This window comes from Macrobrachium nipponense, chromosome 8 (genome assembly GCF_015104395.2).
Source record: "Macrobrachium nipponense isolate FS-2020 chromosome 8, ASM1510439v2, whole genome shotgun sequence".
Lineage (NCBI taxonomy): Eukaryota > Metazoa > Arthropoda > Malacostraca > Decapoda > Palaemonidae > Macrobrachium > Macrobrachium nipponense.
Window position 1 is genome coordinate 39,412,849 of NC_087203.1, and position 20,067 is coordinate 39,432,915.

At 35.8% G+C, this 20,067-nt stretch overlaps 2 protein-coding genes across 3 annotated transcripts in view; one reads left to right on the forward strand and one right to left on the reverse strand.

The window, feature by feature from the left end:
* Positions 1-11,780, forward strand: part of LOC135222696 (BOS complex subunit NOMO1-like) — a 28,583-nt gene extending 16,803 nt beyond the window's left edge. For both annotated transcript variants that reach the window (XM_064260881.1, XM_064260882.1), the window contains 5 exons: positions 3,676-3,808; positions 4,820-4,960; positions 7,311-8,579; positions 8,744-8,915; positions 10,747-11,780. In XM_064260881.1, coding sequence (XP_064116951.1) covers positions 3,676-3,808; positions 4,820-4,960; positions 7,311-8,579; positions 8,744-8,915; positions 10,747-11,394 — 2,363 coding nt within the window. In that variant the 3' untranslated portion in view covers positions 11,395-11,780. The remainder of the gene's footprint in view (positions 1-3,675; positions 3,809-4,819; positions 4,961-7,310; positions 8,580-8,743; positions 8,916-10,746) is intronic.
* Positions 11,781-11,904: 124 nt separating this feature from the next.
* Positions 11,905-20,067, reverse strand: part of LOC135222695 (serine/threonine-protein kinase SMG1-like) — a gene marked incomplete at its 5' end in the record, with an annotated part of 271,434 nt that continues 263,271 nt past the window's right edge. The window contains 2 exon segments of the mRNA XM_064260879.1: positions 11,905-12,065; positions 15,665-15,771. Coding sequence (XP_064116949.1) covers positions 11,988-12,065; positions 15,665-15,771 — 185 coding nt within the window.

A 20,067-nucleotide genomic window follows, 5' to 3' on the forward strand; every position in this document is an offset into this window, starting at 1 on the left:
CTCCAGCCTCCCAGTTTCTTTATAACTGTCAACCTGTTTATGCCTGTAAGCAGCATTACTGACACTTCTGTCTTGGCAGCATTGCTAACCATTTGAGCATGATTTAAATTTTTTTTTTTTTAATTGTATATATAACAAATAATAAACTACATGTGCTGATGCCCTACATATAGTATCAATTAGCAGATAAGGAGATTGTGAATAATTAAGGGATTATTGTACTTATTTTACAAGTTACTGTAGCGATTATAAGTATTACTTTATTACCATAATGTCAGATATATTCCTCAGATGTTATGATTTATAAATTGTTATAATGCTTTCCCTAAATGTGGCAGTGTTAAGGGAACACCGAGCCTTGCAGGCCATGGTGTAGATACTACAAAAGCCTTTTACTGCTTCATTTTTATCCCAGCTGCATTACTTTCTTCTTGAGGGCTTACTAGGGTTATCTAACTGAGAATACGTATAAGCCCACAAGGTTTGAGCAATCTCTACCTTAGTGAAATTCACAAGCAACATAGAACGGGGTTTCACCCTGAGGGTAAGAACAAGGAGATGACTTTTCCAAGTTTTATCTCAGGGATGTGATTGACAAGGCACTTGTAAGTTTTTCATTAGGGCTCATAATGTAAACAGGACATATTTTATAGGGTGGGACCCTGGTTTTCATCCCTTCTTCTCTTCCTCTTAAAAGGTTTCTCTTTTTAGAACCTTTAAGACTTTACCATGGCCCTTACATATTGGTGTCACATCAAGTGGAGGTACTCCTTAAGTCTAATGTTTCCTCTGCTGAGTACAAAACTTTTCTGAGTGCACATGACTGCTACTGGCTTTCTCTTTTTGGATGTACCAGGTTTTTTCTCACTGGGATTTGAGCGTTCCTTCATGCACATTACTTTGTCTTCTCTTCTGAATTTTGGTCTGTAATGATTAAGGGGCTCTGTAGGAGTTTAGTGCTGTCAGTGCACCTCATGCAGTGCACTGAAGGTATACAAGTATTACTATCTGACTTACAGCTAGCTCAACATACAATAACTCATACTTACAACCGTACTTCTGGCAATGGGCTGGGTGGGCTGATGCATAATAGTACTTACAGCTGGTTGGTCGGAACCGAGCTTGGTTGTAAGTAGGATGGTACTTGTGCTTAAGGTCCTATTCAGTGACCTCACAATCTCAACATTTCTGATTGTCTTACACTTTAGCTGCTCAGTGAATTTAGGGCAGAATGTGACGCTGGGAATTCCTTGGCCATGTTTTGCCTTTTATTTTTCATTTTGTATTTAAAGTTTGTAGCCAGCAACTTAAATGCATTTGGCATACAGAATGGCCAATGAAGGTAAATGGTGTATATTTACGGAACAAAAATTTTTTCACTTTTGTGTTTGCTCATAAATTTAGTAATATTTTAAATTCTGTAATTCCCATGTTACATGAATAATAGTTTCTGTAATTTACCTATGTAAGAGATCTGTAAGTTCTGTTTATAATATTTACAGTCAAGTCAGTTCATCTTATTGTCAGTGTTAACTGAAAAAAATAGTCATCTGTATAGAAATTAGGCATTAAACATGTTAAGGAGCAAGTACATATTAGGCTTAGATTCACATGCAGGTATTCTCCTACTTACGATGGGGTTAGGTTCCAAAAAACCCATCGTTTGTTGGAAAAATTGTATCTTGAATATAGCCTAGCCTACACTAGGATAAATCAGTATCTTCTTTGTATATAGGGTAGCCTAGCCTACAGTACACAGTGCTATACTGTATACACATATGGTATAGTACTAATTATTAATATCACCTACTTTTCTAGGTTCAATGCAGATTGACTTAAGATAATTCAGTACAAAGAGAATTTGCATAACACTAACTAAAGATAGCCTAGCGTATACTATGGTGGTACATATATCAAATACATACATATAAGTTAGCCTAACCTACAGTATACTTTATACTACATACAGTCAGCCGTCCGTTAACAGCTATCCGGTCTTATGGGGCTTGTCTAACAACACAGTTAACTGGATTTTGTGCACCGATCTCTGGTTAGCAATGACAATCTCTAATTAACGGCGCCAATATTCGGTTAACAGTGCTGTTAAGCAGGTTTTTAGTGCTGTTATTGCCGATTTTTGGTTAGCGGCATTGGCCGGGAACGGAACCCCGCTGTTAATTGGGGCCTGCCTGTATATGGTAGTACAGAATAATTTATTAGCTAATTCAGGAGGGTCAATGCATTTTGACGTATGATAATTCAGTACAAAAAGAAATTGAACATGAAACGAGAACCAGATTGTTTGATAGTTCTGTACAAAAAGAAATTGGACACAAAACAAGAATCAGATTTGGTTTGACAAGTGGCATAATTGAACGATGTCAAGCTGCTGATGACTACGTATAATTAGAAAATACAAACGTAATAAATATGCATAATTTTCATGAATATTTTAAAAAGTTATATGTTACTTCACTGTTTCCAATAATATTGTATGTATTTTCACAGTACGTATTGTATTATAAAATATTAACGTACTAGTCAGTGGTTTGGTTTGGAAATTGGCTGATGGCAAATACAAGTTTATTTTGCCTCATTTAACTCCATTCTGGGCAAATTTTCTCGCTTCTAGTTAGCATAAACGAATATCTAAATTATCTAGATATACTTTACTTATATGGGACAAGTTCATTTGTTGTTATGGAACATGTTTTTAAGTCTAAATACTATGATTTTAATGTCTCGTTGTGCGCTAAATTATTTTTTTAGGCAATACATTTTGTCGCATGTTTATTGTGTAAAAAAATAAAGTGATCCCGTGCACTATTTTCACTTGATTTCATTGTAGTATGAGCTTTACGTTATTTATCTTTTATCATCTGAAAACAACAGTAAAATGTGTTCTTTCATGCCCAGTAGTTTTGATTAAAATAATTTTCTCTCAGTTTTATCTATGGTCGTGTTTGATGGCATAAGTTCATGGGAGATTTATCCTTGCTGCTGATGCACAATGATAGTCATTAGTAGCTTGAACATTGTTTTCTCAGCTTCAGCTACAACTTGCAGTTTAAATTTAACAGTATATTTCTTTGACGATCTTTTATCCATAGTGAATAAAATTAATAGTACATAAAAATATCTGTCATATTCTGCATGACATTATTTATAACATAAATACAGTAATTGTTTACCATCATATGATGGTTGAAATACATACAAGCAAAATGGATGTTGTTATCCGATTCAGCTGTACTTAGCAAAAAAGTTGTTTTTCATTCTGATATTCTTGGCTGTACACAATTACGCAACGAGTATATATAACGTTAAAACAATACTTTTATTATCTTTTACTTTCTTTGAACTTATTTAACTAGAAGATGGGATAAAGATACTGAGGTAAAGTAGTTAGGCTATTGTAATGTGGTCTCTCTTGCTGCCTGATTTTATGCTGCTGCCTGCATCTTTTGCAAACAAAATGAAAAAATATTTGCAAAATATTGCTAACCCCATTGTAAAATCTGATTATCATGACAAATTATCGTACCTTGAACACTACCTGATAGTAAACCACTAAACACCTTAACACTTTATCTAAATAAAAGTGATTAAGCTTTGCAGAAAAAATGTTATATTCTGGAAAAGATTCTGTATTTTGGAAATTTTCCTCATTTTCAGATAAATATGCTTTTGAAGATGTTATGGTTACCATTTCTCCACGCAATCCAAAACTTGCTGACATTTCTCCTACGAAATTCCAAGTGTGTTTTTCTGTTACTGTAGAGAAGAGTGCGTATCACACTGGGCCATGGTAAGTAATTATTTCGGAAGATCAGTAATGCTTAGTTAAAAAGAGTATTTTTATTGATTCGGAGTTTGCTAAAGTTGATTCAGTGTATGGAACTGGGTTTTCTCTTACATGAAAGCTTTAGTTTATCTTGAATTTAACCATTTTGAAGTCTTACACCTATTTTGTATGTTATTAAAATATAGTGTAATAACTTTAGTATTATTGTAGAAAAAGAACTGTTAGCTACATATGATTGGTTAAGCATGTTTTAGCAATAATTACAGTAGTTAATTTGATTTAATAGTACTAGATCACACTTTGTTTTAGAATTGCTTTTACAGCTGTTACTTTTGTATTAAATTTGTTATAGTCACCACCCTACCTACTTATGAACATTCATGTTAGGGACATTCAGAGATATGAACAGACAAGGTCACTATGTACATAGATAAAATGGCCACAAGTAAGTTCAAATTTTGCTCTGTGCACCTATTCTGCCAAGGTTTTTGCAAAGAGCAGAACATGAGGAAGATAAAAAAACCTGCTCCTTTAATCCCTTCCCAAGTGTTCTCGTGATTACTTATCACATATTCTCATACTTGTAAAATATTCCTACTAATTTTTGTCTTCCCAATTTAACTTGTTGTTTAATGAATTCCCATTTTTTTTATAGATTCTCTCCCCATAGGAAGTGTTCAGTAGTAATTTTTTCAATATAGATGGCGGTTTGCATTGTTTGTTTACTTGTGAACTTTGAATGTCAGATGCTCCAAGTTCATAATTTTCAAAGTATCGAAAAAATAATAAATTTTGAATGTTGCACAAATCACAATTGTATTTTCTGCATTTTACCTTTCTAACATCCAAAATAATTCTTTATAATACTGCACAATTAAAAAATACAATGAAAATTGTAAAATCTATGACTCCTGAATTAACTTGGGAATTTAAACATGCATTTTTTTGCTTTTAGTGTAGCAGCCTGTTAGTGTGTTGCCTTGAATTGTAATTAACTATATGTTAAAATTTTAGGACCATTGAGGTTCGTAGCGATGTTGGATCGGAAGTGACAACTACAACAGATGGGGATGGCATTGGATGCATTATGTTACATCCAGGATCCTATTCAGCATCCATCAAATTATCATCTGCAGCAGATGAAGCTGGCATGAGGTAGTTTGAATATTTGTTTGACATTCTTTGTATACTATGGTACACAGTTTAATACTCAAGTTAACTAGCAATTAGTGATGCACAAACTTTACTTTGTGGTTTTTGTTTATCAAATATTGTTTACATGGAAGATGAAGAATGTTTTATCACAGGCTTTACAAGATCCAAAAATTTAAGATCCAAGGTGAGGACAAATCAGTTAAGAAATAAATAGGTTGTCATTTAATCACAAATGAACAGTGCAAAGTGAGTTCTTAAAAACTGCATATCTTAGGTCAAAAACTTTGACATCAAAAGCAGCTTATAGAACTGGAAATACTCATTGGTATTCTAGGTCATTTAGTTCTCTCTGTCACCATATAGTGGGGTATTTCTACAAGGCACACTGTTGATATTATACTGAAGGATCATTATTTTTACATCTTTTCATCTTATACCGTTGTTATTTCTACCTTTTGATTTTTATCCTCTCCCTACTTAACCCTGCAGCTTCCTTAATTTACCTTGCTCTAATTTGTTTGTCATATTTTAAGAACAAATTCTAAGGGTGGGTATCTGAGATTCTTCAGGTATGACTTTGTGGTCCTGTTAAACTTTATATTGATTACTTCTCTACACCTTGGGAAATTATTAGATCCATCCATTAGACCATTCATAGCCCTAGTGGTTAGTTCTACAGATTATAGCCCGAGACACATTTGGATCTTCTGAAAATTATGCCTTTATAAATGAGGAAGCTGGAAAATTTTCTGCCATTTGCTTTGGAAAAAATCTTTTTATCACCTCTTAGTACATTATTGCCTCATTAACTTATATTTTCTTTCTCTTATGCAATGCCTGTGCTGGATTTTGGGCTGCTTGCTGTTTAAGGCCTTTATTTCAAAACTCTCTGCGAGACTAGTCCCGTCTGCCTGCACGTATATGATTTCCCTACTTCTCCTTCTGTTATCCATTATAATTTCCCTACTTCTCCTTCTGTTATCCATTATAATTTCCCTACTTCTCCTTCCGTTATCCATATTTTTTTATATGCAGCAACAATTGCTGTGGTCCAGCTTAGGGTCATCCTCTCACCATTGGCCCTTTTATAAATACAGGCAGTCCTTGGGTTACGACGGGGGTTCCGTTCTTGAGATGGGCCGTAAGCCGAAAATTGTTGTAAGCCGGAACATCGTCAAAAATCCTAAGAAAACCTTACTTTTAATGCTTTGGGTGCATTCAGCACTATGTAAACTGCATTCTTTTTGCATTTTTCATAAAAAAACCTTCAAATATTGATTATTTTGCATTTTTGGTGTCATATTTCTTCTGACAGATCAGTGTTGTAGGTGCTGTAACCCTGGAAATAATTTCTGATGAATATAATTGAAAAGCGCCTTAACCTCGTCGTAACACGGGGACTGCTTATACAGAATAAAGATGCCTTGATTCAAACTTAAAGGGTTGGAATTAATGTCTGTAGGGTGACCATTTGTTGGCTCAACCCTCCCATGTATTACTGTTGTATTTTTGGTGTGGGTAAAATGTCTGTGATTTAAATCGTTATTGTATTAAGAAGGAACCTTTCAGACTAGTCATATAAAGAACTTAGTGGTCTAATTATTTTTTTTTTCTCTCGAATCTTGTCATTCTTGGTATTATGACATTAAGATCATCAGTCCTCATTCTTTTTAACTGAAAACTACCTGTATTTGGTTTTAACTTCTTTTCAGTGTGTAAGTGAACTTCAATAACCAAAAGGTTTTTTTATTAATGAAGCCAAAATTGAGAAAATCCAAGGTTGACAACGTGTAACATAAAAACTTCTGACAATTCTTTTGTCCCTATAATTCTGTTTCATAATTTTGTCTTGCTTTGATATAGTATCTCATGTTACTGTATTTACTTAATATTTTCTTTCTGTTCGGTTTACCTTACAAATCATTGTTTGACAGGCAGTTCTCTATTTCCATCCTCACTGACTGATACTAAAATAAGGAAAGCTTTCTTTTTTTGTGAATACTATACATGAATACCGAGTAACATATGGTTATATCATCATTAGGACAATTTTCAGGGTCTGAAGTGGATTCCTGAATAAAGCATAGTTTGCTTTCTAGACATAAAATAATTGAAAAAGATGAATATTTAGTGCATACTAAGTTACATTTCCCAGCACTACACTGGATTTCTTTCACATCTGTGAAATAGGCAAATGGAGTGGTTACTGGAAATTTGAAGTTTGAGAGGACGAAAAAGATTATGCAAAATATTTTGTGTTCTTGTAATTTAAGGCTTTGTTGTTGTTGAAATGTTTGAAAACTATGGTTAATGTCCTTTTACATATAACACAATTGTTTTCTGTTTACAGATTTGGTCCCTTGGAACATGTGTTTACTGTGGTAGCAGATGCTATTGATGAGCTGGCCTTCTCACAGTTCTTAGGAGAAATTATTGGAAAAATCTCCTGTCTAGAAAATTGTCCTAATATGACAGTAGTGCTCCGTTCAGCCAAAGGAGAATCATTCGCACTTCGTGATACTGTTGCTGTTGATGGGAAGTTTTCCATCACTGAGGTTGTTCCAGGTTTATACCAGCTAACTGTAAAAATGGGAGAATGGTGTTGGGATATGAAAACAATTTCTGTGACTGTGAACACACAAAATGTGGAAGTGTCCTTCCAACAGGTGGGATATCAGTTAACATTAGCATCATCTCATGAGACGACAATGAGCTATACTACCAACTCTGGCTCATCAGGTACTGTTGTAGCTCAGAAGGGTAGTACTCGTGTTTGCGTGTCATCCCCAGGCATTTACACTTTCACTCCAGTAGGATGTCACAAGTTTGCCTCTGCACAGATTCAGTGGGACACTGCTTCACCCACTTTAATAACTTTGTCTGCTACAAAGCATCAGCTTACTGGTGCCATCAGATCTACAGAAGTAGCACCTTTTACAGTGAAGGTGAAATCTAAATATAAGGTTAATGTACTAGGTCCTTTAAACCCATCCTCTGAGGATCCCAACTTATATGTATTTGAACATTGGGTACGTGAAGGTGAAACTATTGTACTGACTCCTGGTTCACCAACTAATTTGTATCAGTATGAACCAGCATCTCATGAATTCACAATGCCAACTGATTGTGTGATGAATGCAGTAACTTTTAAAGCTGAACGTGCACTTTTTATTCATGGTAAGGTGGTTCCTCCTTTGGGTGGAGTAACTATCAATGTAGAAGGTGGAAATGATGTTTATACTTATACTACTGATTCAGAGGGAAAATACACAGCAGGACCTCTTGATAATTCAGTTCCATACACTGTAACTGCTGAAAAGAAGGGCTATGTCATGAATGCCCTTAAAGAAAAGGGACATTTTGAAGCTTACAAGCTAGCAGAAGTTGTTGTTGAGGTTAAAGATGAAAATGAAGAACCCTTGTCTGGGGTGTTGGTATCAATGTCTGGAGGTAAAAGTTATCGGCAGAATAGTCTTACAGAAGATGATGGCACCATCGCTTTTCTTTCCTTAACTCCTGGTGATTACTTTTTAAGACCAATGATGAAGGAATATACTTTTGAGCCACCCTCAAAAATGGTGACTATTGAAGAAGGTGCTGCGATAGTGGTTACCATCAGGTAGGTTGAATTTTTTGTATTGTTGCCTAATGGTAATTTAGAATTACAATAGAAGATATGAACTGCTTTACATACAAAATATGTTGTAAATTATTAATCCTTAATTGATCTTATTTACCAATTGGGTTATATGTACTGCAATTACTGACTTTATACATTTTCAGTGGATCTCGAGTGGCTTATAGTGTTTATGGACAAACTGTGTCATTAAGTGGGGAGGCTGAAACGGATGTAGTTGTTGAGGCAGTTGGTAAAGAAGGAGATTGCACTCAATACCAAGAGGAGGCTGTGTCAGATGCACAAGGTCACTTCAGGATCAGAGGGTTATTACCAAAGGTATTGTGTGAAAGCAATTGTTCAGTAACTATTAAGTGAATTTCTCTTCTACTTAGTATAAGTTCCAGTATGTCAATAAAAAAGGTGGTTGTAGTATCCCTTTATCCCTTAGCTGCATCTACTTTTTAGCTTTGTACTTTCAGAGTTCATCCTCGTTTTTCCGTCTTGCTGTCCAATCTGTCACTGTGGTGTTTTCTGCTGGTTTTGCCTTTAATCCTTGTACTTTATCTCATTTATTTTTTGATCTCGTATACGTAGCTGTCCTGGATCTCTTCTACTTAACTGTCCAACCACTTCAGCTTGTTTATAAAATCTTGAGTGCTAAATGGCTGAAAGTGGCATAGTACTTGGTATAGCATAAAATTCATGAGTCATTCATTATACTGCAGATAGTAATTTTCTTCTTGATCTTGGAACAGTTTTTTTTTTTTTTCATTTGAGGACCAGACAGACAGCAGAAGTCAAGGATGGTTATTTAATGGATACACAACTTCAGCAGGTTGAAAAGTCTGCAACCAAAAGTAGTGACAAAATTCTTGGCAAATACTGGTTTGGTTTACCAGTAAGTTGTTGACTTGTATTTGACCAGTTTGTAATGTGTTTGTTAAGTTGCTGATGTGTTTTTATGACAAGTTTTAGTGTTGTTGGACACACGATAGAATATAAGAATCTCAGCTGTCTTGATCATTTCATTGCCAGCACTGCTTCAGATGAATTGCAGATACCAAAAGAGACTGGTAGGGAAATGCACTGGCATGCCTACAATAGGCGTGTGGTTTTCCATGAATACTCATTACAAGACTGTAGGTTGAGTCCCTTCTATGACTAAATATTCCTTCCAAGTGATGTCTGGACATGGTAGAAGCATAGAAGGATATGTCCTTGATGTATGGAAGATGTATACCTAGGAAAAATACAAATTATATGAGAAAAATGGTACATCAAAATGACCAGGCTGAACAAGCTTTGGAAATCAAAGACTGAAATTTTATACAAAAGATTATACCTAATTGTTATATGATCTACATTGCTTTATGGACAAGAATAATGGTATGGCAATGAAACTACAGATTTAAAGTCCTTGTTGACTTGAGAATAAACCTTTTAAAAGAATATTAAGAGTCAGTTGGCAGGTTACCATTGTAAGGAATGATGATGCTGCCTCTCTTTGATGGTGATTAGAGATTTTTAGAGTATCCTTCAAATTGAAAGTATGCATAAAAAGTCAAATGCTAGGTAAAATTGAAATTTGCATTTGATATAGTCCATTTACAATGGCTTGGGATTCATAATAATATTAGTGTAGAGAAAACTGAATAGGTTTTCACGTTATTTAGTTATAGTTAGTTAAAATTAAAGTCCTCCTGGGCCTCTGCAAGGCTCATAGGGCAGCGCTGATCTCCTGTTTCTTTGGCCGACAGCCGGTGGAGACAGGTCCCAGTGCCTAAGACACATGGCCAGTGTGTTGCTAGGCCCACTGTTTTAACCCCCCCAGCCAGAGAGCTGGTACCTATTCTCCTACCTACCATCGAGTTTCCAGACTGCTAGGTTGGCGGGCCACTGGGTTTATAAAATGGTGCCATTCCCAAGCCACCAGCGAGCGGCGGGGCTTAAACCTTAGTCCTCTCGACTGGTAGAAGGGAACTGTTACGTAGTTAATAGAAAACATAAAAATTTTACATTTAAAACTTTGTTTGGCACAGTATTGATGAATTTTACATTTAAAACCTAAGTTTGTTGCAGTATTGATGAAATTTGTCTTTCATTATATTATGTGTACTTGAAATTTTTAAGTATTAAACTAAACTAACCTTGCATTTTTGCCTTTCAGTGCCAGTATGAGTTACGACTTAAAGTGGGAAGTGGTATAAATCAGCATGTTCAACGTACCTTGCCATCATCTCGTATCATTTACACAGACACCAGTGATGTACGAGACCTAAAACTCATAGTTTTGCGACCGTTCAATCAAATGGATGTTGCCATCAAGGTTGACACAGAACCTCAGTATCTCTCATCACTTGTTGCTAGACTTTACAGAGATGATCTCCCTGATTCTCCAATTCACTCTATCAAGCTGGGTCCTCATCCGTATTTTATGTTACCCCCAATGACTGCGGATAAACGTACATACTTCTTGCGTTTAGATTCTAATCTTCCCACCTCACAGTATGAATACACTAGTCCTGAGATAACCTTTGAAGCAGATTCAGCATTTGAACATCTGAATTTAAGTTTCAAACCAATTTTAAGGAGTGTGGATGCAGAAATGAGTCAGGGGACTGTGGTTGGTTTTGCTTTAGCAATTGTATTAGTTGTAGTAGCCTTCAATTATGACAAAACAGGACCTACAGTGGAAAGATTATGTGGAATACTAATTAGTTTCACAGCACGTAAACCAGCTCCCAGATTAGTGTCCAACTCAGATGCTCATGTTGGTGAGCTTGTAAGAAAGAAAGTGAAGTCTAGAAAAGTTTAGCATTTAAATCATTGTCTGTTTACATGTTAATAACAGCACTTTCTGTATGATGTCAGAAGCCAAGTGTCAAACTATCTTTTTTCAAGGAAGACAGTATATTTTCCCATACCAAAGAGCTGTGATATCTCAAAACAGCATGTGAAAATATAATCTTCCTCAAATTTGTAGTTTTCCATACTTATTGTATGTATTTATGGAATGTGAGGATGCCAGGGTGAGTGTCAGTGCTGTCATCTTGTTATCAGAACATACTGTAATAAAAATTACATTATGCACAAAATACTGTTCAAAGTATTGTTAAAAATGTTAAGCTTATGTAGTGCGGTAAGATGTAGTGTAGTAACAACTGTAATTTTTGTTAATAAATAAATTTCTACTTCTAAGGATTCAGTCTTTCCTTAAGCAATAATGATACATTATGGTTTTTCGAGCAATATACAGAATGAAGTGCAATACTACCTCTAAAGTGAAAACTTACAGTAGCAGGAACTAATTACACAATGAAAATCTAGACCAACATTTTAATTTTAGTTTATAGTCACAGCACATTCATTCTTACAGCATTGTCAAATTACTTTTGTATGAAACGTGGTTTAGACCCATGGCGTCCATCCTTCATACAGCGTAGCAAGGTTATCCAAGTTTGTTGCTTCCCTAATGGTGTAATCCACCTGAAAATTATAATGTGAATTAGTGACATTGGAAATTAAATGCCTGTAGTTCTAACATATGGTATAATGTTGATTAACACATTAAAGCTGGAGTGGTCATAGAAAAATTTTAACAAGGTGGTTAATTGTAGGCAGGCAGGAGAGGGACCCTGCTCACTTGCTAGCCGTCACTTTCTTTGGCTGTTGTCAAATTATGACCTCTTCCTGTGCTCGTGTAAACATCATGTTTAAACTTCTTTCATCCTTATAATGTTATGGTGTTTGTATTTTTTGTTCAACAAAGATCTGAACAGGAAAATGAAAGGTATAAAGTATGTAAACAGCTGGTTGGCTACTTCATTTCCTCGATGCCACGGTAACCCGTTTATTGTTCTGTAATGGTAACTCTTGTAAGGAATGTGCTGGGCTGGTCTCCTTTACAGTTGAGAGGTCCAGAAGCAGCAGAGGAAGGCCACAATGTTTGCTGGTTTCTTTGAGGGGATTACTGTTCCTTTTCAGTACCACTAAATCGACCAAACACTCTTTTCTGTGTGTTCTCTGATTGACTGAGGAGGGTACATGAATGAAGGCTTTTGACCAACCCACACTCTCTCACAGTGCCAATGAAAGTGGTAGAGCTTACCCATGTTGAGACTCCAGTTCAAGTTCATAGTTCACCACTGCCTGTCCTGCTTGAGTACTGGCAGGCATTCATGTACTTGGTATTTTGAGTGAAGCTGTCAGTGCTGCTACTACTTTTATTTCTGCTCTTGAATTGTTGAGCCTCCTGCTACAGCATTCATCTTACCAGCATGTGGATATGACCCAGCAGTATGGACCACTGACCCTACTACCTCCCTTGACAAGTCTGCTGTAGCCAAAGAAAGTAAGATTTGTGGATGGAGTAAGGTGAAGAGATACAAGCAAGTAATTCTTCCTTGTTGTCAACCTCTTTCTCTTCCTCATCTATGACTCTTCATACTTCCTTAAGAATGAAAAAATCATAGAATTCCTCTCAAGAAGTCCCATAAGATTGATTGAGTCCTTTCCTTTTTCTTTTCCTTTCATTTACCTGCAGGTGGAAAATCTGCCATAAGTACAGCTTAACATGGGTTTTTCTTTTAAAACAGCACCTCCCCATTCCTTCTAAGGCCCCGTCCACACGGTTGAGCTTTGGTCGACGAACTTTGATGTGACGTCAGAAGCGGAGAAACAGCAGGAAAAGTCAGAACTTTGCTGCATTTTCTCCACTTCTGACGTCACATTGAACAAAGTTCGTCGAGCAAAGCTTGACCGTGTGGACGGGCCTTAAGACATGAAAGACTATTCTGAACTCCCCTCATTTGTACTTCTGCCAAGGTATGCAGGAAAAGTCAGCATTACATTCTTAGCTTCTTGCTCAGTACGTTTATGACCTCTGGATCATGCATGTACAGACAACGGGCTTGGGGGTAATTGTGCTGATCACTTAGCAGTACCTGGCTCATCAAGAACTCTATATGCATATAAAAGCTCCCCAGATTGTGCAAGTGAAGACAGAACATACATGTGCGAAAGGTGGTCACAGCAAGTTGTGTGCCTGTGATTGTACCAGAACTGATAATGTTCCTATTTTATCCAATAAATGTGCACTATGATTTTGAATGGCTGGGAGTCAACATGGGCTTGTGATTAAGTGATCAGTCATCAGGTCTGATCACTTGAGTCAACGGTCCTGAGATCGCTCACCAAGGATGACTGGTGTGTCCCTTTTGCAAGAAACTCTGACAGAAGCCTTGGGGAATCTCTTTAGAACCCCTTCATGCAGTTAGAATAGGACTTTTAATAGATCAAGGATGACAGTTATCCTGTCCAGAGGAGAGTTCACAAAGCCATGGTCTTTGGCCTGTCTTAGCCATTCAAGAAACTTTTCAGTTTCATAGGTAATGACACTGCTAGACAACCTAAACCTCACTTTTCCCCATATGTCACCTACAAGTCCCTGGATGCTTCTGTATGACCTGTGATGGTTGCTCAACAGGTTGTCTAGTCCCCATGTCCCTCTGGGATATAAATTTCATGGTTGGCATAAAGCTAGAAGTTGAATGGGTGACCAACTGGCTTTCTCCCAATACAGATAGACTTCACAATGGGGCATCTAATCTCAGAATATGACTCTTCAGGTGTACTCCCTCTGCTCTCCTTTTTATCAGCAGCAGTGGCAAAGTAATCATCTGTATCCATCAATTTATGATTGATCCAGATACTAACTGTCTTATGACTTGTGCTACCCTATCTTTATGACAACACTAGCCTCTTTTAAGTTTTCTTTAAATGAGAGTCAGACAAACCTCACTCTGACTCAGAGTCCTACCATCTCGCATTCATAAGCCAGATTTTATATCTGGTTACAAAAGTCACTGATACCCTGATCATGAGTGACTAGGAACTTAGCATTCCTGGATGGAGATTCAATTTCCCAGTTGCAGTATCGTAATATTTCTGTCTCATTCTATCACCTTTCTTATAATAAAAACTAAAGAAGACTTAATGCCTCAACTGAGAGATACTTCTGAATAGAATACACATGACTGCCAAGGTGCCAAGTAGAAATTATGTTTTCTAAGAAACACCGCTGACAATGATGTTATTAACCACTGTCCAGACTATATTTGGAACTGGTACTTACAATACTGTATATGACTGACAAAAGGCATTGCTTGTGTTGTAACTACTTAAAGCTCCAATGCCGACTTCTGCAGTCATACCATCTAGAAATGTATCGTAGGTACAGGCAGTCCCCGGGTTACGACGGTGTCGGCTTACGACGTTCCAAGGTTACGACGCTTGTCAATAGACGTTATTTCCATGGTTACGACGCATGTTCCAGGGTTACGACACCTACAACGCTCATCTGGGAGATGAAATATGACACCAAAAATGCAAAATAATCAATATTTGAAGGTTTTTTTGATGAAAAATGCCATAAGAATGCAGTTTACATAGTTTTCAATGCACCCAAAGCATTAAAAGTAAGGTTTTCTTAGTATTTTTGACGATGTTCCGGCTTACGACGCATCTCAAGAACGGAACCCCCGTCGTAACCCGGGGACCGCCTGTATTATATTACCCTGTAAATGTAACTGCACCAGTCAGTTTAGAGACTATTCTCCTACCTAAGGAGCAGTTTCTATTTCTGTAGGAATTAAAACCAAAGCTTTAAAGTAATTTGCATTTTTCATGTGTTGCAAACCATCTCAACCATTAAACACAGTCTCTGATACCGACAGGAAAAGTAATATTGCTTTATGGCAGGTGACCGACTTGCCTACCAACCTCCAATTAACCATCTTGTGACAAAGTTCCAATGACTGAGTTCCAGCTCACACTGGGGATTAGCCCAACACGAAAGGCTCTGTTTTGTTTACTTAATAAAAATACTTTAAAAATTTGGTACTGGGTATCTTTAGTTAAAGATACACTTTTGATAGATGAAAAGCTTATTGAAATTCTAAGTACAAAACAAAAAGCATTGTAACATATCTTAATCTATTGCATTACCACATACTAAGTCATTTATTTCACCATGAGTATTACCAAAATGAACTGCATATAACACTAAATATATTATTTTTCCTTACTTGCTCTGAAACAGATGCTCTTCTTGTTGCATCCAAATCTCTTCCTTCCAATTTCACTTTTACACGTCTCCATACATTTAAAGCATAAGCATTGTGCTCCTGGACAACTGAAAAGTTGACAACATTATTAATTAAATATAAAAAATGCTAAATGAATTAATGGCAAGAGATCCTCTTGCACAACAGCCAGCTCATGACAAAACAGTGTACTAGTCCTGATTCCTTAACCTATGGTACTTTGACCTGACCCAAGGAATAAGGTACTATAAATCTGCCATTACTGAATCATCCTGGAAAACTAGAGGGGCCACTCTTTTCTGTACTGTAGTGGGTTTCAGTTTATCTGTCATCCCTTGGGTGATGATGTGGCTGTGCTTGGCTGAAAATCAATGTTTCAGATATTGGCTAATTGTGAGAAATACCCAAATTATTTTTCAGTACTATATTTAAGAGTTTATAAATAAAAGAACATACCTTCTTATATAAAGCATCAACAACAATTTGTATCAATAGTATATCTATACAAGCACAACACAGACCAGCTTGTATCAAACAGTCTCCTTTTCAACACCCTGTAGGCATTGCTCAAGATTCTTTGCAGCGTTGTTTCAACCCCTAGCTGCAACCCCTTTCATTCCTTTTACTGGACCCCATTCATATTCTTTCCTTTATATTGCTATCCACCAGCTCCTAACAATTTTTTTATAATGCAACTGCATGGTTTTCCTCCTGTTACATCTTCCAAACCTTTCTAATCTCAATTTCCCTTTCAGTGCTGAATGACCTCATAGGTTCAAGCACTAGGCCTTCTTTCAAAAATTACCTTTAACTGATATACCTTAGGCTACACACACCTTTGCCCACAAAGTTCTGATCACACCATTTCATTCAAACTTTATTCATGTACAATTCCACTGTGTAAATATAAAAATGGTTTTATGATACCACTGAAGTATATCCACGTCCGTAAACTGGAAAAACTAACCTGTAATGATTTTGACTGTAGAAAATGAAGCATGGAAAAACAAATGATAGGACTATGTATTTACCAAATATTTTATTTTACTGGCCTCAAGCAGTAAGCACATTTTCATGTCATATCAGTTAAAAATTACTTTCTTATTATGACCATTAATCATTTATGCAAGTAAGCTAGCTTTTTATGCCATATGAATGTCATCGACACACAAAGGATGACAGGAACTTGATAGAATCTCAAACTTTTGCTTGATTAGTTATTAAGCAAAATACTGCTGAAATTGCCCTATTATAATGATATGTATGCTCAAGAAAAAATATATACATATGTTGAAGTATTCTAGAAGAAAACTACACTACCACTGCCAAGCATTAACTGAAATTTTCTACCGTTCAGACAATGTTTTAGCAATTGTTCCTTTCACCTACCCCAGACAGCTTCATAGATATCAATATTTTATGCTAATTTGAATACGTATTACCCTACTCAAGTAATTTACATGTAAGAACTCATTCAATTACATTTTATTCCTACTCAATAGCCAGATGTCTTATTATTTACCTACAATGACATAAAACAATTACTGTATTGAAAGCCCATTGTTCATTTGTATATGTATTGATTATTTGATATAAGCTCATCTTTCGTGTGCTTGTATAACTATTATATCATCAATATAAACTGGCATGTTTATGATCTATATAAGAAGGTGTGAGGGTTGTTTGTATAAATAGGCATTCAGATGTATTGCTGAAGAAATAGTTTCCATCTCTAGCAAAATAACCTAACGATATCAGATACACTGATTTCAGCCAAACACGAGCTAGCTATGCGTATTGCCTCATCTACCTCAAACCTAAGTTTGTGAGTGGACAGCTGGAATGGAATAGACTACAGTCATTTTAATTCTCCACAGGTAAAACCCATCCAAGCTACTACTTTTGTAATTGCCAAGCCTTTTTATGGCAGGGAGTGTTACGAAGCACTCCATAAAGGTGAGAATGTGAACTTGGTTGTCTGCTTAAGCTGCTACTATTCATAATCATCATTATTTCTGTCATGCCTTATTTCTGTACTCCAACACAGTTACTACTAGTAAGGTTATGCAACAAAAAATATAGTACTCTACTTATGCACGAAATCCTACAGAAAAAGGAATGATAAGCCCACATTTTATTGTATACTACAGATGACATTGGAAGCAACACAAAAATGGAAAAAATCTATGTCTGTCAAGTTGCTCTTCAGAAGTCATTGCAACTCATGGAATGACAATTTAAATTTGCTTAGTCAACAATTTAAATGACAAGATATTTTAGGCAACAAAGCATGATGAATAAAAATCAAATCAAAAATTTTAAGTACAGTAGAGACCTGGTTCACGACCGTATTAGTACTCGACATAATCGGATTTCGCCACTAAATTTCCAATAAACTTTGTATCTGTTTTCAACCAAAAAACCAGTTTCCGACCCCCGACCATATGATGTTTGTAAAACAAAAAAGTTTCCGCCAGCCGCCGCTAGTTGGCGTCATCCAGTGCTACCAAATGTAGCATAATTTCATGTTTTTTAGCACAATTTGACCCAAGAATTGGAGCTTAGCATAATTTCTTTCACACTTAGGGTTCTAGTACAATTTTAGAATGTATTTTCCCTAAAATTTTAAATAAAATGCAGAAAATTCCTCAATTTCATACACAGCTATAGTGAATGTATCTACAAGTGAAATTGCCTCAAAAGCAGCACTAACAAATGAGTTAATTGCTAAGTTTGAACCCAACTAAGGAATGTTAAATTTTGTGAATATAAATAAATACCCACAGTGGCATGACAAACGATCAGTAAAGTGTTAATAATGTTTTTTCTTCATGAGTAAAGAATTACTTTTTTTCCTTTTTTAAGTTTTATTTTTTCAGTAATCAAAATTTTAATTATGTCTGAAGTGATTTTCACACAATTTTCAAGTATTTATTCATTATGTATGTGATCTGTTAAAAGAAAAATAGTGTTTCAGTGGCATGATAATGATCAAGTAATAAGTACGTATGTTTTTCTTCTTGAGTAGAGATGGTTGTTTGTTTACCTTTTTTTTAGTTAATTTTTCAGTAAATATCAGTAAATAACAAAATGTTATATTTGAAGTAATTTTCACACATTTTCAAGTATTTATTAATTGTTTATGTGACCTGTTAAAGAAAAATGGTTCTGAGTGGCATGATAATGATGCAGTAATAAGTAAAATTTGTTGTTTTTCTTCACATTTGTATGTGTGATCTTCACACATTTGTCAAATAGTATAATAGTGATTGCATATCAAATAGTGTACTAGTGATTGCGTATGTGATCTATTAAAGAAAAATGGTGTTTTATTACGAGTTTCCTAACATGTAAAGATCATCAAATTATAGTTATAATATTGTCTGTTCGTCACTTTTAACATTTCACCTAATATATAAATGTTTTAAATTTCCATTACATCGTTGTTTTAGCTCGAATGTATTAGAGAAATGAGATAATGATAGATTAATAGCATAATTCTGGCACAAAATTGCACCATATTTGGCATAAATTCTTGCTTGGACCGACTAGCATAATTTATCAAAACGGTTGGTAACACTGGTGACGCCACTCAGCATTGTTTAAAGTCCGCAACTAATGTTTACAAACATTCAAACATGTGTCGTGTCTTGTACACCTTGCGCGCATTTCGTTTGCTTTTTCGGTGGTATCAACTCTATACGCAATTACCTTTTGATTCATCATGGGTCCCAACATTACTACTGGCTATCTATTAAAACCTTTTGCTATTGTTAATCTCTGAAATAATGGAAAAGCGTTTTCCTTCTTCAAAATGTTTCCATCATTTCCAACTCCAAAATAAACCTTAAGTTTCGTCTATCCTCTCCTCTGCATGAAAGTGATGAGCAAAAAAAAGATTTAATCAAGCACCCTTGCTTGATTTTTTTTCAAGCGTAGACATATTCTAAAACCATGCTCACACTTGAGGCGCGAGTTTCAGTAGCAAATGCAATACGTATTTAAGTGTTAGGTTTGGAGTGAAGGCAATGTTACGTACGTAGGTTACATGTGCGGTTCGGTAGCGAATGCAATCTTTAAGCTTTGTTAAGCTTTCCGGTAAAGAAGAAGTTAGTCATAGTTTATATCAGAGAAGCCACTATGCCATATTAAGTGCGTAGTAATTAAGAAATTAAGAAGAATCTTTTATGTCGTACTGTAATACGTTAATGTTTACGTGTGAGATTTGGTAGCGAACCAGTTACATACGCAACATGTTCGGTTCGGTAGCAACGCAATCTAAGCTTTTTAAGCGTGCCGGTAAAGAAGAGGTTAGCGTTAGGTTAACTCAGAATCCGCAACGGTATACATTAATTATAGAAATTAAGTAGATTCTTTTATGTCTA